At 46.1% G+C, this 25,558-nt stretch overlaps 1 protein-coding gene and 1 pseudogene across 1 annotated transcript; both read left to right on the forward strand.

The window, feature by feature from the left end:
* Positions 1 to 1,758: 1,758 nt before the first annotated feature.
* Positions 1,759 to 3,628, forward strand: LOC139057021 (uncharacterized). Its single transcript, XM_070534826.1, has one exon. It carries the CDS (start codon positions 1,759 to 1,761, stop codon positions 3,568 to 3,570), a length of 1,812 nt encoding a protein of 603 aa, XP_070390927.1. The 3' UTR covers positions 3,571 to 3,628.
* A 531-nt stretch (positions 3,629 to 4,159) lies between these two features.
* On the forward strand, positions 4,160 to 7,282 carry LOC139057022 (uncharacterized; annotated as a pseudogene).
* The last annotated feature ends 18,276 nt before the right edge of the window (positions 7,283 to 25,558 follow it).

Consider the following 25,558-nt stretch of genomic DNA (forward strand, 5'->3'; position numbering starts at 1 on the left):
GGCGTTACACTATACTGTGCATTTTTCGCATTTTAACAAAGATTTTGTACTTCTTACACATCTTTATTGTCAGTTGCAGTCTACTGAACCTTTAGCACAACACTTTACTGCCTTCAGCATGCCACAGAAGGTGGGAGGCAAACATGCTGTGTATCTGTACCTACAGCAAACTGAATGGTAGCAGCATCTGCTTTACAAGCATGAAAAGGTGTTATTCGCGTGGCGAGTTGTTTAGGATTTATCAAAATTGGATACACAATCAATAATCTTCATGTGAATACATTATTGCAAACTTATGCTTTCTAAACAGAAAAATGACGAGTTAATTGGTGGTTAATCCAAGACAAAGTGCAATATACTTCATCACGTGCTCGTCATAGAGCAAAATGTGGAAGACAATCGATGTTTGTGTTAAGCAATCACCTTCCATCAATGCTGCATCCTATAAAAGTTTTCAGTTGCGTTCATCATCATCATCAGCCTGGTTGCGCCCACTGCAGGGCAAAGGCCTCTCCCATGCTTCTCCAACAACCCCGGTCATGTACTAATTGTGGCCATGCCGTGCCTGCAAACTTCTTAATCTCATCCGCCCACCTAACTTTCTGCCGCCCCCTGCTACGCTTCCCTTCCCTTGGGATCCAGTCCGTAACCCTTAATGACCATCGGTTATCTTCCCTCCTCATTACATGTCCTGCCCATGCCCATTTCTTTTTCTTGATTTCAACTAAGATGTCATTAACTCCCGTTTGTTCACTCACCCAATCTGCTCTTTTCTTATCCCTTAACGTTACACCTATCATTCTTCTTTCCATAGGTCGTTGTGTCGTCCTCAATTTGAGTAGAACCCTTTTCGTAAGCCTCCAGGTCTCTGCCCCGTAGGTGAGTACTGGTAAGACACAGCTATTATATACTTTTCTCTTGAGGGATAATGGCAACCTGCTGTTCATGATTTGGGAATGCCTGCCAAACGCACCCCAGCCCATTCTTATTCTTCTGATTATTTCCGTCTCATGATCCGGATCCGCCGTCACTACCTGCCCTAAGTAGATGTATTCCCTTACGACTTCCAGTGCCTCACTGCCTATTGTAAATTGCTGTTCTCTCCCGAGACAGTTAAGCATTACTTTAGTTTTCTGCAGATTAATTTTTAGACCCACTCTTCTGCTTTGCCTCTCCAGGTCAGTGAGCATGCATTGCAATTGGTCCCCTGAGTTACTAAGCAAGGCAATATCATCAGCGAATCGCAAGTTACTAAGGTATTCTCCATTAACTTTTATCCCCAATTCTTCCCAATGCAGGTCTCTGAATACCTCCTGTAAACACGCTGTGAACAGCATTGGAGATATCGTATCTCCCTGCCTGACGCCTTTCTTTATTGGGATTTTGTTGCTTGCTTTATGGAGGACTACGGTGGCTGTGGAGCCGCTATAGATATCTTCCAGTATTTTTACATAGAGAAGAAGAAGAAGACGACTGCGAAAGAGCCGGGCTTCTCGTCGGCTCCTGCTATTATGCCAATTAACGCAGTATTAATTTACAGTTACCGCGATATAATTGGTACCGAAGTGTGCGCGAAGGTGCGGGACATCGACCAGTACCAGTTTTGACCAAGCGGTACGTGATTCTCTCGATTTACGAGGACTTTTTCTGTTGCGGTGCGGACTTTTCGCTAAGCCTAACGTAGGCCTCCCAAGAGTACGGCCACCGGTGGCGACGGGCCCGGCCGCTAGGCCTTGCCCGGCGACAAGTACAACCAAGATGGCGTCTAAAATGGAAGTGGCCACGTCAATGGGAGACAACATGGCGTCAGCACCGAGCATCGGCAGTCTCGGCGGGCGCACTTGCATTGAAGTTCGCGGAGAGGGCATTACACCGGAAGAAGCCGAAGGCTGGTCGACCTCCGGCAAGCGCGTCAAGCAGATTATGGCCGGCAAGGAAAACGGTGAGTCCGCCCCCATTACTCGCCAGTCTAGACTCAAGACTAGGGCCACCTTTGCAAAGAGAGTTGCAGCCTCGGTAGCGAAAGCGGCGAGGATGCCGACAGACATGCCGAAAGAAGACACCAAGATAGTCATGAGACCACGTGGAGGTCTCAATGTAGCGAGAACTGAGGTTTCAATAAATATGTCGGCCGTCATGACGGCGGCTCGAGTAACGAAGGAAGAAGCCAAAGCAGACACCATCTGCACGAACGCGCAGCAAAACATCATCGTGGTCAGCACCCCGGACGAGAGGCGTGCCACGCTATACTCTAAGGTCAAAGCCCTTAACATAGGAGGCAGGACATTCGAAGTCAGCGCCTACCGAACGGCGCCGGACGGCACGGTCAAGGGAGTCATCCGAGGCATAGCCGTAGACGACTCCCCGGAGGAGATAGCCGAAAACATCGTGAACCCGAGCAACCCCCTAGCGGTGGAGGCGCACAGAATCGGCAATACAACCACGGTGATAGTACTCTTCGCAGGACAGAAAGTACCGAACTACGTCAAGTATGGCTCGATATTAGTCAGGTGCGGGCTTTACCGCAAGCACTTTGACGTGTGCAGGCAATGCGGCAAGGTCGGCCATAGAAGAGACGTATGCCCGAATCCTGACACCAGAGTGTGCTTCGGCTGCGGAATCGTGAATCCCAGCGAGGATCACAAACGCGAATGCAAGCCCAAGTGCAAGCTCTGCGGGGGACAGCATCCAACGGGCGAGAGGGAATGCAAAAACAAGTACAAGATACCGTACGTGGTCAAAAAACGGCAATGGGAACGCAAGATGGAAGCCATGCAGCAACAACCAGATCCGGAAAGCTTTCCGCCGCTGCGAGCGCCGTCTGCCGATAGACTCCGCGGGGAATCGAGGCAGCGCGACAGCAGCCGCAAGAGCGACAACAGCAACGGAGGCAGGAGCGCCAGCCGCCACAGACCGTCGCAGTCGCAGTCGAGGGAGAGAGTCGCCTGGGCCGACGCAGTCAAGGCAAACATGGCAGAGAAGAGACAACCACCAGCGCAAAACGCCGCGAAGACGATCCAAGAAGAGAACGGGATGGTAAAAGCCCTGAGAGACGAGAACGAGATGCTAAAGCGGAGAATCGCCGAACAGGACGCCACCATCAAGGAAATCAACGAGAAGCTAACGACATTAATTGCGTTGCAGCAACAGCAACAGCTGCTGCCGAAGCCCGCACAAGAGAGGAAACAAGAAGAGATAACCGAGGACGAACCAGAGGTCGAGGTGGACCCGAGAGCCACGAAAGAGGCGGGACCGGCTCCCAAGAGGAGAGCCATAGAGGGCGCCAAGGAACGAAAGATAATGGAGAGAATCGAAAAACAGGACGACAGACTCGACCGTCTTGAGGCGACCAGCAAGGTTACCAACGAACGCCTCACTGGGCTAGCGCAAACAGTTCAGCAGATGACAACAAACATACAGAGCACGATCCAGAACATGATGGCGCAGATGCAAGCACAGCTGCAGACGCAGATACAGACACAAATACAAGGTATGGAAGCACAGATCATCGCCAAACTGCAGCAATCATGGACGGGACCGCACGTACAGCAGCATCCACACCACCAGTGAGAGACCTCTTGGTCTGGCACTGGAACTGCAATGGCTTTACCGGCAAGAGAGCGGTGCTGCAGCAACACTTGCAGCAACTAACGAGGAAACCAGACGTCATAACGATTCAAGAAACACACAGCGAAGGAACGCCGAGATTACCGGGCTACCGGTCGCACGACAGCCCGCTGAGCAAAAGGGACACGTCCAAGGGCAAGGGCAGAGGGGTCTGCACCTTCGTTAGGAAAGGGATCACCTTCATGGAACACGAAACGATCGGCAGAAGCGCCATCGAACACTGCACGGTGGAAGTAATCACGGGAAAGAGGAGGAAGGAGAGCACTTTCCTGGTGAACGTCTACAGCAATCCGTCCCACGGACAACAGAAATTCAAGGCACTCTTCCACAAAGCGAGTTCAGTCGCGGGGAGCAATACGCTCGTAGTGTGCGGAGACTTTAACGCTCCCAGCCAAGACTGGGGCTACCACAGAACGACGGTCAAGGGGAGAGAGCTGATGCAAGACGCCACCGACGTGGGACTGAACCTAATCACGGATCCGGCCTTTCCCACCAGGATCGGCACATCGGTTACGAGAGACACCACTCCGGACCTTACCTTCGTCAAAACTGACGGAGGATCGAGAGAAGCAACATGGAGAAACACGGGCCAAGAGCTGGGCAGCGATCACTACATCGTAGAGGTCGTCGTACCGCTCGAAGGCCAAGGCAACAGCGGCATAAGGAAGCATCGCATTACGGACTGGGACGCCTTTCGAAAGGCGCTACCCGCGGTGCAACTGGACATTACAGACATCGAGCAATGGGCGGCCAACGTCGTTGAGACGACGGAAGGAGCCACCAGAGAGCTGGAGACGGACGAACGGATAGACAAGATGGACAGTCGGCTGGCCCACCTGATAGAAGCCAAGCAGTCCATAAAGGCGAGGTGGCAGAAGCGACGAACCAACCGAAGTCTAAGGAAGAAGATCGCCGAGCTCAACAGGCAGATCGAGGTCCACTGCAGGGTGCTATGCACCCAACAGTGGAACGAGGCCTGCAACGAAGCCGACGGACAGATGCACAAGGGCAAGACGTGGAACATGCTGCGGCACCTCCTCGACGAAACCAAGACCAAGGGCCACCAACAAAACAACCTGGCCAGGATCCTACACAAGGCGATCTGCGAACACGGGGAGGACGAGGTCAAGAGGCGCTTGGACGCCAAGTACCTACCGACCACCCCCACGGAAAGACACCCAGATTACCAAGGCAACGAGAACGAGACGCTAGACCGAGACATCCAGACGTGGGAAGTCAGAGTTGTCCTGCAGGATCTCAATGGCAGGTCCGCCGCGGGTCCCGATCGAGTGACCAACAGAGCGCTCAAGAACCTCAACGAAGCGGCCATCGAAGCGCTCACGAACTTCTACAACAAGTGCTGGCAAGAAGGAAGGCTGCCCAAGCAATGGAAAGCAGCCAAGACGATTCTCATCCCCAAGCATGGCAAGCCGCCCAACATAGAGAACCTCAGGCCGATCTCGCTGACTTCGTGCGTGGGAAAGGTCCTCGAGCACGTTCTCATGCACAGGTGGCAGCGTTACCTGGAAGAATCGGAGCTTTACCCAAATTCCATCATCGGGTTTCGTAAGAAGCTCGGGACGCAAGACGCCATGATCTTACTGAAGAACGAGATCATCGACGATACGACAGGCACCAATGACAAAAGAGCCATACTCGGGCTGGACTTGCAGAGCGCCTTCGATAAAGTGAGGCACTCGGCTATCTTGGCCCAAGTATCCAGGCTAAACATGGGCAGAAGGACTTACCAGTACATCAAAGACTTCTTGACGGAACGGACCACCGAAATCTGCGCGGGAGACCTGAAGCTCGAAGAGAAGAAGCTGGGCAGCGTGGGAACTCCGCAGGGCTCGGTGATCTCCCCGCTACTCTTCAACCTCGTGATGATCGGGGTGGCCAACCGGCTAAAAAGAGTAGCGGGAGTCCGGCACACCATCTACGCCGACGACGTTACGCTATGGGTACCGGGAGGAAGCGACGGACACATCGAGACAACGCTGCAAGAAGCGGTCAACGCCATCGCGGAGCAGCTGGGCGGGTCTGGACTCGTTTGCTCTCCGGCCAAGTCAGAACTGCTAGTGATTCCACCGACAGGAGCGGGCAGGAAAAGAAAGAATATGGAAGCCAAGTACGAGCGTCCCAAGATTACGGTCAAGACAGCGGGAGGACAGGTAATACCGGAGGTCGAGAAGATTCGAGTGCTCGGGCTGCTCATCCAGCGAAACCGTGTTAACGGTGAAACTGTCAACAAGTTCGTGGGCAAAGCGGCCGCGGCAATGAGACTCATCAAGAGGGTGTCCAACAGAAGAGCGGGGATGAAGGAGGAGAGCCTGACTAGGCTCGTTCAATCCTTCGCAGTTAGCCACATAACGTACGTTGCCGCCTTCCACAACTGGAGGCCGAGCGAACGTAACAAGATAGACGCCACCATACGCAAGGCGTATAAGGCGGCACTCGGCCTCCTCGGGAGCACGAGTACCGAAAAATTCATGGCGCTGGGAGTCCACAACACGCTGGACGAAATAGCCGAAGCACAGAGAACGGCGCAACTCGAGCGTCTCTCCGAAACGAGAACCGGAAGACAGATACTGCGGGACCTTGGCCTCGAGCCGAGGGAAGGCAACCAGCAGGAAGACGTACCTATACCGGATAGCATCAACAGAAAGCTCAGGGTCTACCCGATCCCGAGGAACGTGAACCCCGAGCACAACAAGGAGCGGAGGTTGGCGAGGGCCAGGGCCCTCGTGGACCTCCACGCCAGAGAAGAAGGCGCCGTCTACGTGGACGCGGCGGAGTATCGAGGGAGCAGCGACGCATACGCGGTGGTGGCTGTCGGGGCATCGACGGGTGCAACGAAGACCGCGGCGAGCGTCCGGACTCGAGAGGCACACCGGGCGGAGGAGGTGGCCATCGCCTTGGCCGTCTCCGACCCCGGATGCACTACAGTGTTGTGTGACTCTAGAACGGCAGTGAAGAACTACGCCAAGGGTAGGGTATGTAGTGAGGCCGCGCGCATACTGCGCAAAGCCGAACACATCGAACACAAAAGAGCTGTGGTGATCAAGTGGTTTCCGGCCCACATGGGCAGCGACGTGTCGGAACGCGGGAACGTGAACCACAACGAGATGGCCAACTCAGCCGCGCGAGGACTAACCAACCGCGCAGCTGCAAGCACGGCCGACTCGGAGTGTTGGTCGCGGTGCAGTGCCAAGGACAAGATGACCACCTTCAACGAAATAGTGAAGTGGTACAGACTTAACAGACAGACTATGCCGCCACCTCATCCGGGGCTTACCCGGAAGGAGGCAGTGCTATACAGGCAATTACAGACGGGGTCCCTGCTCACCCCGGTGCTAGCTAAGCACGTGTGTCCGAGCGTGTACGCAAGTGACGTGTGTAGACTGTGCGCTAAGGAGAGAGCCACCGCGGCCCACATCCTTTGGGACTGTAGTATAAATCCGCGAGAAGCCAGCGAGAAGACAACGATCCCGCCGCAGCTAGAGGCTGCAACGAGGAGCTATGACCAAGAGACACAACTCAAGGCCGTCCAGCAGGTCTCGGCAGCTCTAGAGAGGCAGCGACCGCGCGAAACCGAGGAGAAGGGAGCAGCACCCCCAGGAAGGGGGCGGCGACCCTCTCGGATCCCCGGAAGTAGCGAGGCACGCAGACCTCGAGGAGCACAATGCACGAGACTGACGTAGTGGCCGCGTCGCTGTGAAAGCTTGTCCTCCCTGCGTGGAGGGAGCCTAACCGACTCTGCAGGCATTTTCACTAAAGTTGTTCTCTCTCTCTCTCTCTCTCTCTCTCTCTCTATTTTTACATACGGCTCATCTACACCCTGATTCCGTAACGCCTCCATGACTGCTGAGGTTTCGACTGAATCAAACGCTTTCTCGTAATCAATGAAAGCTATATATAAGGGTTGGTCATATTCTGCACATTTCTCTATCACTTGATTGATAGTGTGAATATGGTCTATTGTTGAGTAGCCTTTACGGAATCCTGCCTGGTCCTTTGGTTGACAGAAGTCTAAGGTGTTCCTGATTCTATTTGCAATTACCTTCGTGAATACTTTGTAGGCAACGGACAGTAAGCTGATCGGTCTATAATTTTTCAAGTCTTTGGCGTCCCCTTTCTTATGGATTAGGATTACGTTAGCGTTCTTCCATGATTCCGGTACGCTCGAGGTCATGAGGCATTGTGTATACAGGGTGGCCAGTTTCTCTAGAACAATCTGTCCACCATCCTTCAACAAATCTGCTGTTACCTGATCCTCTCCAGCTGCCTTCCCCCTTTGCATATCTCCTAAGGCTTTCTTTACTTCTTCCGTAGTTACCTTCGGGATTTCGAATTCCTCTAGACTATTTTCTCTTCCATTATCATCGTGGGTGCCACTGGTACTGTATAAATCTCTATAGAACTCCTCAGCCACTTGAACTATCTCATCCATATTAGTAATGATATTGCCGGCTTTGTCTCTTAACGCATACATCTGATTCTTGCCAATTCCTAGTTTCTTCTTCACTGTTTGCACACAGTTGCGTTGATATCCTCCTTCACAGTTGCGTTGATATCCTCCAACTGCAGGCTGCTATCAGATTCAGTAGTGGTGTGTAACAGGCGGGCGTGATGCTGGCACGTAAGGGAGGCGGGCTCACTTCGTATGTAATCAATGCTTTGCAAACTTCCACTGCCAGCGATTAGCATACTCTAGTATCTGCATTGCAAATGCAGGCACTGGAAGCTTAGATATCATTGTTTCAACCTTAATCTGATAACACGACAGCGGTGCACGCGAAAAGCGTTACCATGCCATCATTGGTGCGCTTTACCAAGTGCTACAATGCGCCAGCCCACATGCCTTAGTATGCCTGACAATATTATTGTGTATATCTTGCGTTGCTAATAAGCACAATGGCATGATTGCCTAGCGCAGTATACAGGTTTGTATCCATGAGAATGTGACCAAAAGCTCAAGAAATCAGACAGCAGTCGAAGACAAACTATTATACAGGATGCCAGTCAAAGGATCACACTGTGCATTGCAGAACATGTCATGAGCTCTCATTTAATGTCTAACCCACCACAACCATAACCAGCACAAGTTGAAACCCAAACTACCAAGTCACACGTACAACCATAATCAATAGAAACAACCACTGTGTCCATGCTTTCAGCTGAGTTTGGGACATCTAGTTGGCCTTGAAGCTGCCAACATTGCAGCAACAGTCAAGAATGCACTGGAATTAACCAAACATAGTAACACAGATTGGACCGTTTACTTTAAACAGACAGAAGCCTGTCACCATAAGAATAGTGGTTAAAAAGCAAGAGGTTTGTTGCACACACAAATGTGCTGAGAAATATAGGGCTTGAAGGCCAGAAATTTAGTTATGTATGGATCTTGAGACATAGCACACTGTTATACAATGTTTGTGGGACAGCATTACTTAGCAAGCTTTCTGCCTAAACCATTTCTTTAGGTGGTTGAAACCTTTTCGTACAACCACCGAGAGCGCATTATTCACATTAGAAAATCTCAATTCAGTGAGAGTGCAACAAATAATTACACTATATTGTTGTGCAAGTGCAACCAGCCGGGATTCCGAATCTACAAGATGGAGAAATTATCCTGCGAATGCCCTTTGCACAAACCCGGGGCTGCGCCGAGAGGCACAGCGCCCTAACGCTCCCTTGACAAGTCAAGATGCTGCGCTGCCAGGTGGCGTCCTGAGGAGGAGCATCGGCGAGCGACATGTGCAAACGTGCAACAAAGTGCTCGACAGCCCGGTGCCGTATTTCCTTTCCCCTGGAGGTCACCGCGCGCGGCAAATTGGAAGCGGCTGGCCAGCGCGGTTGGTTGGACCTCTCGGACGACCGTCGAGTGCTGGCTTTGTAGTGGGCCGTTTCAGTGACAATCATTTCTCGGCGCTTTATAAAGCCCCGACGCCGCCACCGGGAGAACCGGATCCACGGAACCACCATGAGCCGAGTGCCGCTTTCGAGTGGAGTAAGATGTGTTACGCGTAGGAGTCTCGCCGGACGTCGCCGTGCGGGAGCAGTCGCGTTTGATGTTAGCTCTCGGCCTCCGTGCCGATCCGATCTTGTACTGTATAATGACCTGTATATAGTGTATAAAGTCCCTTTTGTTATTCTCACCGACGCCTGACTAGGAGTCTTCGCTACCAACGCTCTGTGACGAAACGGGTGAAGAGCGCTACGGGACCACCTCAGAGTCGCAACACAAGCTGGCAACGCTCTGTCACGAAGCAGGTGACGAGCGCTACGGGACCACCTCAAAGGCGCAACAATATCAAAAAGTGGCTGTTTCAAAATTGCACCAAGTGCAGTGTGACTCGAGCGTGGGGTAAGCCTCCTTGTAACATATCGAAAACCTGAGGTGGTGAGCGTATGGTACCACAAACCACAGATGCATATATAAGTTCTAGGCAGTACTCCGCATTGTTTGCGTGTCACGGGAAGCTTGTGCATTCGGCAGTTGATTAGTAAGAAAGAAGAGAAGGTAGAACAGATTCTCCATATTTGAGATAAATGACGGCATAGGACAAGTTTGTCTTGTCAACTGAACAAGTGCCGCGAAATGGAGAAAAAAATGCAATGTAAAAGAGAATGCTCTGCTTTCAGCTTTGCTGCCATAATGGGCTTGCAACTACTCTACGCGGCTGACTTTTATGATTCAGCAGCATGCTATACCACATTATCGCTAAATGAAATTTCTGCGACATACAAAGGGAACCCGCTTCCACCCTGATACCCATGAGCTCTTGGGACACATATTGAATTCATGACATTAAAAGGTTAATGGCTTTTTGCTTGCTTGACATATGGAGCACTCATACTGTGACTAGGAATTTGACAGCTACCATCAGCAGATTTTACTGTCTTCATGCTGGTATTCTTTAGATGAACTATGGTATGCAATACATAATTGCGACCGAGAAAAGGGAAGAATTTAGGTGTGCAGGTATTAGTGCAAGAAGTGACTACATAATTCAGGTAACCAAAGCCTTCTGTTTCTCTCAGGTGGCTCATAGACACCCTCATGCTCCCCAATGGTGTTCCTGAACAAAAGCAATCTGGCTCAAATAATATACAGTCTGTATAGAGTATATATTGCATAGTCACTCCGGCACTGTTTATATTTGTCTCAGAAGAAATTAATTTAGTTAGATTTCTTGAACTGAGTGCTCCCCGGATAAGTAAATGATATTGTGCCAGTGATCTGCTACTATAAATCGTGGAAATGGCACACGTACAAAGTAAAATAATTGCATATTACACAAGCATATCCTACAACTCACAGTGCAGCGACAGTTTTTTTTACTCACCTTGTAAAAGCATGCAGGTCAAGTGCATCATTGCGCGATCCAGCATGTAGCAGTGCAGCAGGTTCGTACAGGTTGTGGACTTGACTCCATGATCCGCATAACCTTCAACAGTAAAAAAGGTTAAATTTATTGCGATGTGAAGCTTCAAACGTGTGATTTACCGTGTCATGTGGTATTGAAAGAAAGGGACTCGCCCATCAATCTGTGCCTGTTTGTACAGATGTCTCGTATTCATATCTCATGAGGTTACAACATTATATTGTAAAATTCAGGCGGGAATAAAACCAGTAGGAAACATCAGATTACCTGGGAAATTATCATCAAAACCTAAATATGTAGTGAATCAAAAGAATCGATTAGGAACGGTTTAAAACCTAGGCCGCAATTTTGTAGCGATGCCCTCTCCGATGCTGCTCCTTTTCCTCAGTGGTCTGACTGACATTCCACCATCGTTATTGACTAGAACAGCCAGCCGTGGATAGTGGGTTATAAGAGGCAAACATTGAACGGAAAGCATAGCAACAAAATCGCAGCCCTTATTTACGCAGTGCTGCAACCCCGTACATTGACAACAATCGGAGTAGCTGACATCCTGTTCTTCAGATGAGAATGTTAATGAAAACGAGCGTCTGATTGACATGCCTCGATTAAAAAGAAATTTCGCTGCTGTAATATCGGTCTATAATTGCCATGCAATATAGAAGACAAATACGCGAGCACATCGAAGAACAGAAACAATGCAGACAGGTTACTTCTAACTTCTACTCCTAACTGAACTGTATCAATAAAGTAATCTTCACACAATCTAATATCTGCTCAAGTGTCAAACACCGCAATCACGTGCCAACTCGCGATGCCCATGACACATCGACATGCATTACACACGTAACTTGCGGAAATGCATATCGACGGAAGAATTTCTTGCCGGGAAACTAACGAGAAAACAGTAACTTTCAGCGTTTACGCAAATATTTGCCCATTAAATCCGAACGATCAGCGGTGGTAGCACATCACTGGAGAAAGCAAGTAAACGGTTAGAAAGATTACATTTCAAGGAAACTGCCATCGTGAAACAGTTTGCTAAATGTGCACTGCAACATGGGCAATATACGCTCCGAAAGTGTTCTGTTGTCGCTGCACAAAGCTTACTACACGAACCATAAGCTGCGAGAATGAGCGCAAGTGTCAGACCTGCTTACCTTCAATATACAGAGAAAGGCAGTCAGGTTTATATTTAATAAATTCGCAAGACTGGACTCTCCCTCCAAAATTATGACAGAAAACTCCATACCTACTCTTGAATCGCGCCGAAAGCTGCTAAGACTTGAATTCCTTTCCCTTCTTCTCAACAACAGGCTTGAAATTAAACCATCGACTTATATAACGCCTGCACTAACACGGCAAACAAGACAGCATCATCCGGATTCACTAACACCCTATTATGCTCGAACTAAGACGTTTAAATTTTCTTTTTTTCCCAGAACAGTATCAGACTGCAACGACAGCTTACAGACACAGTGTGACTAAAATTTGTATAAATCTGTATTTGTTCGTTCTTAATTTGTTCTCTTTTGTTTGTATACGTTCTATTGCCCCTCTGCTTGGACCGAAAGGTCTGCAGTATGTACTAAATAAATAAATAAATAAATAAATAAATAAATAAATAAATAAATAAATATGTGCTTAGCAAACGCTCCTTCGTGGGGCAGGCAAGACACGACGACGCTCTTTCCGGCGCGAACACTGTCGAATTGCCGATGAACCCCATAGCACGAAAGCACAATTTTAAACAAATTCTTCCACGCACCATATTTCGAAGCCACAGCACCATGTGTTTCACGAGCGAATGCGGACAGACGAGAACAAAGGCAGCTCGGACGGGCGCTGTAGTACACGGAAGACACTGGCGTATCACAGGAAACATAAGGCGAACTAGTAGCGTTACATGAGTCCAGAAGTTTCCTGATGGTTATTGTACACGATACGGCTCACAGTCTGTTTAGACACTTCCAAAATATGATTCAATTACCGTGTAAATGCGAAACCCTCACCACTCACACCAGCACAACATGGCCCAGCTCACAATATCAGCCAGTAATTTTACCGCGCATAAACGATGGATGGATGGATGGATGGATATTATGAGCGTCCTCTTTGGAACGGGGCGGTGGGTTGCGCCACCAAGCTCCTGCTACTATACTGCCTAATATCCTACCTAGGTTAAACAATGAAAAACGAAAAAAAAACACTCTGAACTACTACGCCCAAATTTTCTGATCCCTTATTGCGAACTGTGCTTTTGTACGTCTCCGTCTTTTGTCGTTTCCCTACTTTTCTTCCACCAATCCTCCAGTCGCCTCTTACTAATGTCTATTGCGGACATGTTTGCTTTACCACTGCTTTCTCTGAACCCAAGGGCTTCAAGGAGGCCAGAGGTGCCTAAATCGACCGCTGGGTAGACGTCTTCACATTCTAATAAAACATGCTCCGTAGTTTCCCTAGCTTTACCGCAGCAAGCATACACTGTAGAAAATTTCCGTCATTATACGGAGGATTTCCGTCATTATACGGAGAACTGCAGGTAAAAATACGGAAACTTTGTCATATTTGAAAAATACGGCAAAATCTGCCGTTAATATGCGGAAAGTGCTCTCCGTTTTAAGCTATACGGACATTTTCACTGTAATCAAATAACGGCTTTACACTGTTTTGGACGAGACCGAATTCCGCATTTTTTTTATGCGAACATCCGTATTATTGTGGGAAAATTTAAGCTGTCTGAATGAGCGCTCGTACTCATAAAGTTTCAGCTAAGAATATCTTATTGAACACGCAAACTGTACGCATTATGAAGATGCGTACAATATGTTAGAGCTAGCCTTCTACCAAAAGCTGCGATAACAGATCGTATAAATATATATACGCATCTTCTATTCCGGTCGCAGTTAGCCGCGCATATGGGCCTTGCAACGCTAATCATATGCGCAAATGTATGCGTGTTCTCGCAATGTTCTCAAATTAAGCGCTTTGTAGTTAATAACACAGCATATATGTTTAAGTGAAGGAAGAGCCGTGGACATACGTGCATACGTAAACAAGCTTGCAGCATTCAGGTGCTGGTGCAATGGGAATGACATTGGTGTTCTATACGCCAAAAATTGTGCGGACTCTAAATCAGTACCGAAACTCAGGGAGTGGTATAATGACCGTAACTGCGTTTACAATTTGCAACAAATGGTCTCGAAGTGGACTGGCGGCCTTTAGATCCAAGTACAACGGTCGGATGAAATTTTCGAATGCGGCAAGCAATTAACCCAAGTGTCAAATGACATTGCTGAACTGCAATGTAGTTGTTTAAGTCATTCCCATAATATTTACAAAATATCTCGCCTCTGACAATAACTGCCCATTCATTGAAAGCAATCGATTACGCATAATATTCACTGTTCATGTGTTAATTCTTGCGATAAGATGTAATCGCAAACATTTGGCGCTTCATCTTGAAACAAGACCGGTAAGCGCACTCGTTCCTGTACGGTAGAATAAAGAACGCGAACATGCACCGACGTGGGTGTAAACTACTGGAAGGTGACTGACGATGAAGGGCCTATTACCGTGCTAGTACTGTGTGTACTGTCAAAAAGAAGAAAAAATAATACGGAAAGAAAGAATGCCCAGTGCCGAGATGAACGATTCAAGCTTTATTTCTTTTTGATCTAGAATGCAACACCATTAGTTCCATGTGCTTTACATATGGGTAACGTTATGACATAACTCATTATTTACCCGTTCATTACATGCACCAACCAGCCCAAATTATCACTATACTAGAGCTTATGGACGAATTGCAGTGCACTGCTTTGCACTTCATTGCAGCACAGGGGTTTGCTATCCCCACTAGCGAACGCATTCTCTGTCCCTTTGTATAAAACGCACTAACTTGTGGGAGAGAAAGTGTTCTCCTCTTTTATAATTCAATTAATTGTCAAGCAATTATACAGCAGTTCCAGTAACTAGAGCACAAATGCGAAAATGAAACCGATTCTGTTCTGTTCTCCGCGCTCACAGAGTGCGGCACCAGGGGGCAGCGCGCACTGTGCGTCTGTTAGGAGTGGCAGGCGGAGCGGCACATGTGTAGTCAGCCGGAATTTTTCGTGTCGTGTTGTAAAAGTTGTTAATTTGCCGTAAATATCTCTTGATTTGTACTCAAGAGTGAAGCAAGACCCCAAGGAAGAGAGATTGACGCATCGGGAGCGAAGAACAGAAACGATGGATGGTTACGCTTCTTGGGTCTCGGCAAGTTTGAATTTGCAAAGTTGCGAATTTGTCGCTGTGTTGTGTACGCTTGTGCGCTCGTCATTTGCCGTCATCGCGCGGAGATATTTGCGCTGGATGTCTTTCACTTCGTGTACAAATCTCTGCACGCTGCGGCATCGAAGAAGTTGTCCTGTGTTTGGGTGCACGTATGCGCTTGGACACGGATAGCCTGCTTGCTCTCAACGGGTTTTCAGCAGTCTACGCGCGCTCTTATCTTGCTCATGAGGTACGCCCATTTTAATCTTATTTGGTTTGCATAACGTAGGTGTAAAAATGATGTGTGGTAAGCCAGCGTTGCGAACAGAAATATTGTTTCAAAAGACCAATATGCAACGTCTTAGTGCAAAAATTACGCATGAATGGGGAAAGGGATCACATGGTCTTGGCTTGTAACGCGAAGTGAACATGGACACAGAAAGGAGCAGACACGACGAGCGCTCGTCCTGTCTTCTCCTATCTGTGTCCGTGTTCACTTCGCGCTACAAGCCAACACCATGTTACCGTACCAACTCACCCAACTGTCTATCCTCTTGAAAGGGATCACCCTATCTTTTCAGATCCATTCCAGTCGTAGCGCAATCGGCTCGATTGCAATTTCCGTGAGGTACTTCTCACCTTTTGCTCACTCGCGTTAAAAGCGTAAAATAAAACTGCGTTCAGTTGCGCACTTGTATTGACGCTTGTATTGGCTTGAGAGCATGCTGTATCCGATACAAGAACTTCTGTTAGAATACGGGAATAAATGTTCGAGGCAATAGCAGTCGCTCACTACCTGTGATCGTTACTTTCTTGCTTGGGTGAACGTTTTAATTGTGACCAGAAAAAAAAGTTCTTTGCTCTGGCTGCTCTGCTGCGTTTCCTTCGTGCAACTTTTTGTGGTGCAGCAAGACGTGTTGCTTCTATTGATGTCTGCGCAGTCAAGGTATTCGTGTCAGTAAGCAAGCAGTAAACGGGGTATCAGTGCGAAAATATTTACAAGAGAAGCGAACGGTATCATCATAGACTCTTATTTTACGAATAATTCAGTTGTATTACTAAAGCGGAGAGTGGATATGAATGAAAGTCAGATTGTATTGATACTCAGCAAAAACAAGGTAGCTTATCATTATTAATCAATCCTTTTCTTTTACTGAAAGGCAAGTTGCTGTTGTGCTGGAGCTGAGAAGAGGTCTGCTGCCTGCAATGGGTCCATCTCTCTCAAGTTATCGCAGTATTGTAGCTCTCAAAGTGAGAGGATTTTTTTTCTCTTAGCTATTTGCTGCCTGAATCATGGCCATGTACTTAGCTGTGTAGGTGATCACTGTTAGTGACATTGGAGTGCTGGTGGACAAGCACTCCTTTGTGATTGCAACGCATATGACAGAGTGAAGATGCGGCAGTATGCGACGGTGTTAATCTGTAAGCCAAATTAGGTTCTTCGAAGTAAAATGTTAATAAATTGATGACATTGGATTGTGGTCTAGCAGGCAAAAATGCTAAAAAGGAAGTAATTTAAATTTGCACTTGGTAAGATGTGCAAGCAATTGAGGCTGTTAAACATGAAATGGGACATTTGTAGATGTCTTCTACGATGGTGCAGTCATGAATACCTTCAGAGTTGAGTGATACCACTATACCTTCTCTGTAAAGCATGCAGCATGGTTTCGCATTGGGGTAGGCTGGCATCAACAGGCGTCTACTTACTGTGAAGTTCAAATGAGGTGTTAGTGTTAGGTTGACTATATATAATTTATGGTTTAATTCTAATCTTGCATGAGGCAGACATAGTTTACCCACTTGGTTAAACAATAGAGATGTAATATCTATGTATAAAACTATTACCCATTCATTTATGCCATTTGGACAATGGTAGAAATGCTTGGGTAATACTTGTGTACATAGACATTACATCACTATTTTTAACCAAGTGGTGCCCCTGCATGCTAAATTTTACAGGGCTATTATTAGGTAATGTCAACTTTTGTTGTAACATTAAAGCACCTTTTATATTGTTGCGTGTGGAAAGACCCTCCAGGCCAGAGAACACACCTGGGTCGCGATGTGAGGCGACCGGGACGATTGGAGCAGTGGGACATGCCGAAGCCGTTGGAGAGGTGGGCGCGTCACCGGGAGGCATGGTGACAAGCTCAGTGTGCCGACTACTTCTGAGTCCCGTGGTGAGGACGGGGATCGCTGACCTCCATCAGAATGTTGCCTGTGAAAACACACAGACAGAAGAGGGTATTTACAGGCTATTTACACTGGAGCCAGGCAGCCAGGCCGACACTCGCTCGCGCCAAGTGCACCCACCAACTTCATCGTCGTTCTCGCGGGGGCTCGTATCTGGAGCATCGCTTGAGCATATCGTAATAATATTATTACAGATTACCCCCACTGTGTACCATCATAGTGTGACATTTACACTAAATGTATTTGACTTTGCTATAAAATCCTGCACAGTGGTGCATCATGACATTTTTTTTATAGTTTCTGGCCTCAGAATGCACTTCACGTTATATTCTTGTTTGCAACAAGACTATAATGCAGGTTTCTCCTCTTATATTTTGTGGCACTTCAAACTGCGGTGAGCTAAACCACTGGGCAGCAATACTGGAATCGCTACTGCGTGTGGAGCTGTCTTCAAACACACGCAAAGAATACATAATTGCTTTTTTAGCGCAAAACAACGGACACAAAAAAGACGACCCCCCCTTCGCCCTCCAGAACAAGGCGCTACTCTCAACTGCCATCCCTTTATTGCCTCACTCCTTTATAGACAGCAGAATGTAGAAGCACATGCGCTGTGAACACCATGTGCAGGAACCACCAACATCTGATCACAAGAGCACACTCATGCGACAGAATTGAAAAAAAAACATATTGAGCACTGTACAAGGTTAAAGAAAGCACACTAATGCACTGTGACCCCAATGACTGTGTGAAGAAAGCTTCCGATAACTCTCTGGCGGTGGTATCACCGCTCCTTTTCAAAATTGTAGTCCCACGAAACATTGCGACCATAAGCGATCCATACCAACAGGCACAGGTTCGCAGTTGGCTCAACATTGTAAAATACGGAAGTGCAAATCCATGTTTCGTTATACTACGATTTTGAAAAAGTGCTGTGATACCACCGCCCGAGAGTTATCGGAAGCTTTCTTCATACAGTCATTGGGGTCACAGTGCATTAGTGAGCCTTCTTTAACCTTGTGCAGTGCTCAATATGGGTTTTGGATCCCATCGCATCAGTGCACTCTGGTGATCGGTTGTTGGTGGTTCCTGCACATGGTGCTCACTGCGCATGTTCTTCTAGATTCTACTATCTATAAAGGAGTGACGCAATAAAGTGATGTCAGTTGAGAGTAGCGCCTTGTGTGGTCGTGTTTCTTGTGTCCATTGTTTTGCGCTTAACAAAGTATTTATGGATTCACACCAACTAGCCCGCCAAAACATTGTGTTGTGGGCACTTCTGAAGTGCTGTCTGTCCAATAACCTTGGTGGCATGGAAGTGCCGTCCACTTCTATGCGTTGCTTTCTGTTTCATTGTGGCATCACATCACATTATAATCATAATGTGTATGTACTTTTTCCAAGAGACCCATATTCCTATCCTTGTGTTATATTTGCTGTCGCATTATTTAAGTGTAAATGACCAGTGCTCCAAGCTCCATTTTATCGCAAAGAAAACTACTGGTACCTAAACAGTTCTGTATAGCAGAAAACCAAAGCCGAACTGCCGAACAGTACCAAGCAGCAGCCTTAGTGCAGTGCCAAGTAGTCAGATTTTATTGGTCATGCAGAGGTGCACAGCATACCTCTTTATTACTTCCTGAACAATTAAGCTGTGTGAAAACTGAGTATTCATGCAGCTTCAACCACATGGTATTGGCCATTGCTTCTGGCCTCAGCAAATGTGGAAGATTATCACGGCATTTCTTTTTCCAACTCTTTTTCCTTATTACAGTGGTATTACTGCATGCATAAGTAGGAAATGGATCACATTGGCAATTAAAAGCCAACAATGTGTAAACTTGGAACATTGATTGTACAGTTTGATGACCCAGAATAAGTAAAAATACACCATATATGATTGACAATTAACTTTTACTTGACACAGGGCTAGAGCATACAGTAAGCATACTGTATGCTCATACGGTGTCACATCAATTTAAATTTTAGTGCAGCTTTACAGTGCACGCTTCTATTGTTGCATTCTGTCAGAGGGATGGTAATGTTTCGTCTGTCTAGCAACTAGACTGTCTATATCGAGTAGTAAAAATGTGCGAACTGTATTTTTTAATGATTTGATAGAATGTGTAGAACAATAAAGGCATACAATCAACGCACAGTGATGTGACTTTCTCTGCACATGTTGCAGGTTCAAAAAAGTATGGCGGAAGCTGTTGCCAAGGTGCCGACCAGAAAAGACAGCCAGTATAAAAGGGTCCACAACACTGATCTCTACTACAGGGGATGGACAGCACATCGAGCACCCTCGACTGAAGCCAACCTTGTCTCGGAAGTTGGTGCTTCAAAACTGTGCGGCAGCACTTCGTTTGCATGGGTGTGTGGCATTTCTTCCCCTAACATGCCTGCCTGATGTGCCATAAACTACCCAAACAGTGTTTCGAGGTGTCCAGAATTTTTCCATTGCAGTGTTTTAGTGTCGCTAACATAAGTGGGGGGCAATGGAAATACTGGTAAATGAGAAAAAACGATGTAAGAGAACACTGTCGTATACGGGTTCAGACCGTCATAAAAGCGCTTACCAGACATGGAGAGAACTCCTAAAATGTGGAAAACCACAAAGAAAAGTTTTTCGGCAGCAATGTGATCTGATCACACGCAGTAGTTAGTCCACCATATGCCCTGCTTCCAGGACAAGCGACTGCATGACACCGCATTTTTCACTGGCTTCACCTGCATCCGGTGCGGTGTGCAGCATCCAGCGAAACATATTAGAAATCAGTGGTGCACAGTGTTTTCTGTCCCCTTTCTCGACGCCTACTGAACACATGGTTAACTGTTTCCAAAGCAGAAAAACAGAGGGAAAGGGCTCTGAACACATTGCACTTTAAAGCTGCTGGTACTGGGTAACGCAAGTACTGTTGCATAGTAGATTTGCACCAGGCAACCTGAACGCCGAAAAAGGCTGCTGTTTACTTCCAAATGGCCAACGTATTGGGAGCATGTTGAAGTTTTTTTTTTATTCTCATCGCTTATTTAGTTAGTGGAGACAGCTTACAGCTTTCACAATTGGAGAAGAAGACATGGAAGCATGAAACACTTCACAAAACCAGCTTCAATATATCGTGTCTGCATCACAATTTCATGGCTGCATGAGTGAACCCTCTGGTTAACATGTAAGAGTGTTCCTGATGTTTGCCATGCATTATCCACTTTATTTACAGGTCAACCCTATATTGAGATTCAAGCTGATGTTGCGTTTAGAGAATTTATTGCCGAGAGCCAGCTTTTGAGCATACAGATTGAGCTCGACAGATTAAACGCCAGAACAAGTCGTTGAGGATTTCAGATCAAGAATTTTCAAAGGCCAGTTCATTTAGTGGTGTTAATATTCTGCTCAATGTTGTTGATTGTTACGTTCATATGGTGCCCAAGCATTGCGGCAACAACTTCACTTGGAGTGCATAGCAAGGGTGTATTCGACGTAAGCTGCTGGCTTTTTTCTGTGTTTTCAAAAACTGGTTGCTTGTTCAGTTTAAATTTTCAAATTTTGCATTGTTTATTAGGTGTTGTGTCCTGTTTCCTTTTCCTGCAGCTTCTTAGTTAAACATCTTTATAGTGAACACAACATGACTTTTTGCTTGATTTTCAAGATTACACGCACTCGATGCAAAACAATTTCACTTCAAAACTGCTTGTACCATACTGAGAGAAAAACTTGAAGCAGCCATAGCCACCAATAACACGCAAGAGATGATTATGAATATCGTAATATTGTTTTTCGACCTACAGGGTGTTTTAACTATTGTGCACCAAGATTTAGAAATATGTAAATGCGATGTAACTAGACAAAATGAAGGTAATTTTGTTTGCCATCGCTTGGAGATACTCTAATTATTTTTTGTATTCTGTCTAATTACATAGTTCTTAATTTCTTAATAAATATCTCAAATAAATAAATGAAATGTGTCAATGAAAAATTGTAGAGCAATATGAAAGCCTCCTGATACACTTTTTTGTTACTGTTACTCATTGTGCGCTACATAAAAGGGTTTTTCCAAGGAATAAGCCTGCGAATACACAAAGTGTCTTGAGTGGCCAGTCATGTGTCAGTTTTGTGGAGCAAAGCCACGAATACAACTTAAATGGGTTCTTTTAAGAAAAAGACTTAGCTCAGAAAATTATCCTTCTTTATGCAGCCTGTGGTGACAAGATTTCTTAGACATGGCCATGGCCCTCAAGGAAGATGCCGAGGCCACAGGCAGTTCCTCCAGTGACCGTGAAAAGGCCTCTGGGGCACAAGTCTAATTTGGCACCCCTACCTTTTTCCTGCAACTTTTCTGTCTACTTAGCTAACCAGGTGGGTCAATGATGGCAAAGGGAAAAAAGAATCAACAGCTTCAAACGTAGAACTTGCTCAAGCTCAATGCATTTTGGTGTGAAGTTTTTCCCTTATCATTTATCAAAAACGGGTAATAAGTATATGATATGGTCTTCATACGGACACCGCTTTCCCACAGAGAATTAGCAGTAGAAAAGCAGCTTATGAAGGCTTGAATATTAGCTAGGATGATATGGCATAGGTAGGATAATGATTATGAATGTTTCTGGTGAAGGTGGTGGTAGTGGTAGAATAATCAGAGTTTATATATAGATTAATAGACATTTCGTTCCAATGCCAGAATTTTAAATCATCCCAAATAAGTCTTGCGTTTGATAGTCGATGCACATTGAGTGACACTGCTTCTTGATGCTTGCTTCTTGCTGACATCATTCATATGCTGCACAATTCAGCTGTTTATTCCCCTATTTCTCCCATTCAAGCAACTTTACATTCATCATAAGAAACCTTCTAAATGAGTTCCAGAAACTTGCTGATGAGATTAGGGGGCGCTGTGCATCCCAGGCTTAGATATGCATTCAAGAGCCTCATATCTTGCAAATGTTAGAAATACTCCAGCTAAGCAACTTCTTGGTGACATACAAGGTTATTTGCGAATACGAATTTGCCTAGACATAGAAAACAGTCAATCTAAAACATGTCAAGCGATATCGCTGACAATATACACATTCCAACTTAACTAGATACAAATAAATATAGCACCAAATGCAGAATCATTGGCATGATGCCATTCTTTCAGTGGAATAAAATCTGTCCTGTGTTGTAAATCTGGAATCCTTTTAATCCAGACTACTAAATACCTCATGAGGGTTGTGACATAATATATGCATGTATTTATTGCTTGTTTCTTTTTTAAGACCCAATAATGCTTAAACAGCAGTGAAAGAACTGAGATCACAGTACTTAATACTTTATATTGCTCCAGAAATCCGTTTCTCTGCCGTTCGCAGCATTTGACACTAAGAATTTTTGACAGAAAATGTGAGACAGAAGGCACATAACGCTTAGGCTGGTGCTATTCACTTTGATTAATTGGGAACGAAACCCATAATGTACATGTTATTGCCCTACGTGTCGTTACCTTTGAACAACAAAAAGGTAGGGGGTTTGCGTTTTACAAAACTGCATGGAGGTTTTTACTGTATGCCATTAAAATTAGAAACCTTCACAGCTGATACTAAATGCATTCTGCACAGCTATAGGTTATACAGGTGCACTACTTTACAGAGAACACACTCTTTTAACTCGTCACTGCCCACACTCTTAGGCAAAGTTACACCCTTTGGAGTGCCCCTTCTGCCACACAACGATAATCGTCATCTGCCTTGATGCGTTTCCTTTCTTTAACGCTGCGAGTCCTGTACTTTCCAGTAACGAATTGCATGCGCGTTATCAGCATGATAGCATTCCTGTCAGGAAGGTAGCGGGCATGGCGTTTTGAAAAATGAAAACGCATCAAGGCAGATAATGATTATTGTTGTGTGGCAGAAGGGGCACTCCAAAGGGTGTAACTGCCTAAGTGTGCAGGTGGTGATTCAGGTTCTTCAAAGGTGTTTCATTGTATGGGATGGCACATCGCACTTCACTTATTTGTAGAATATTGCATTATAATTGTGTCATATGAGATAAATTCATTAGAGAGCTTTAACTTGCCCTATATTTATTACATCTGTGTACTGGTAAACTGGCAGCAGCTTGCAGTGCTCTTGGTAAAACAATTGTAACTGCCATATTATATGGAACTGCTAGTGCACAGGCATCGGCAGCAGCAATGGTTAGGGTAAACTTGTTTCTTCTATTCTGGGGCATGCATCCTCCACCAGAAAGTAGTTTTTTTCAGCTTCCTCTTCTACCACATTGGAATGTGAAAGGGGGTGTAATTTGTACGGTATGCTCTTGCATAAACTTCATGAGCATTTATTCTTGTCTGTGCCACAGATCATTGTTGCTACGACTGTAAAAGCAGGGTGCCTATTTACAGCACCCGTATGGAACATTCTGTGAATCTTTATTGAACGGTAACGATAATGAATAATCGAATAACTTTTAGTAATTTTCAACAAATTTAGCACTCTTTGCTTTCCAGTGTAGTGTTTTTCAAACTCTAATGTTGGCACAAGGTTTGACTGCAGGATGTCATTTTGTGTGAAAGAGTGCACTTGTGTGCATAACACCTCATCGTCAACATTCTGCTGCACAGAATGTCATTAGCTTTCGTATGCATTGGTTACTATCGACTGCTCCTTTGTTAGTTGGAATGTAGCATTTATGTAAAGCACATTTGATGTTCTAACAAAAAGCATTGTGCCCTCTTATCCCCTAATTCTCCTACTTGATGCCTAGTGTTATAATAGCATGGTTGACACCATGAGAGTCAGTGTGGTGTATAATTGTGTCTGGTGGGGGTGTACATTAACTTAAGCAACTTTTCCAGACCACTTGAATCAGTATTGTGGAATGCTGGGTTTTTTTTCAATCACTGTTACCAAAGTTTCACTTTGGTTGTGGCAACAAGTATCATGTTGTTCGCTAGCACTCCTGCCAACACATATAATGTGCAGGCATCTGTGTTGAAAAAAAGACCAGCTAATGGTTTGCCAGGAGCTAAGGTTCGTTTAGACAACTAAATTTTGAGCTTACAGCGGTTGAAATAACTGGTGAACTCACCATAATATTTTCTTTCATTATGATAATGCTGAAGCTTCGAACTGCATTTGAACTGACTTGTTTAAAAAATGACCCATTTCCTTGTTCAAGTTAGACAAAGGTTCCACAGGAAGACAGAAGCTTGAAGCTGTCAACAACAGCACGAATATAAACAGCGCTTGACGTTTTGCAATCTTGCACCTGGTTGTCATATTGTCCATCTCATTTTTTTTCCACAGGCTGTTCTTTACTGTCTTAGGGTCATACCCAGATTAATTTTAATGCTCCTATTTTTATGCGAAGCATATTACGAGAGCTCAACCCAGCTCCTCAGGCGCGGCGGTGTCGCCTTGAAACCACGTGACACCGTGACGTCATGACAGAGGAGAAGTGGCTTTGGTTCAACTCTTGCAAGACGGGCTGGGTGGGAATCGAACCAGGGTCTCCGGAGTGTGGGACGGAGACGGTACCACTGAGCCACGAGTATTTTTTTTTCTTTATTACCTTGATTTCAACACCAATCAAACGCGCACAAAATAGGTCACTTGGTTCAGAAAAATAATATTACATCACTTCGAGAGACTACCTTTTTAAAAGGCACTCAAAGAGGATATCACAGACACCAAAGTGTCAAGCTCCTGAAACCACTCTGGGGGTTCAATCATGTGCTTGAGGGCATCACGCGTGTATGTAAGACTTTCATTTAGGTGTTCCCTCGCAGACCTTTCATCCACGCGGGCATTCCTGACATCCATACGCGTTTTCCACACGCTGCTCATACACAAAAGCATCATCAAGTCAGCCGGCACTCCCCCTGTGTCTGCACACGGTAAGAACCGAATACCGAAAGGACTTAACGGCAGGTCTTTCTTCAGAGTCCGTTTGAGAACATCCCACAAGAAAACTGAGTCATGGCAATCCAAGAAGATGTGGTCAATAGTTTCAGGTTTCTTACATATGATGCAGTTAACAGACCAGGGAACAAAGAAGCCCTTGCTTTGCAGCCATGGCTTCACAAGGAAAGTGCCCGAATGCAATTGAAAAAAGAAGG

Source organism: Dermacentor albipictus, chromosome 3 (genome assembly GCF_038994185.2).
Source record: "Dermacentor albipictus isolate Rhodes 1998 colony chromosome 3, USDA_Dalb.pri_finalv2, whole genome shotgun sequence".
Taxonomy (NCBI): Eukaryota; Metazoa; Arthropoda; class Arachnida; order Ixodida; family Ixodidae; genus Dermacentor; species Dermacentor albipictus.

Excerpts from the sequence above, each read along its gene's own strand:
- LOC139057021 (XM_070534826.1), top strand. The coding sequence starts at position 1,759 with ATGGCGTCTAAAATGGAAGTGGCCACGTCAATGGGAGACAACATGGCG.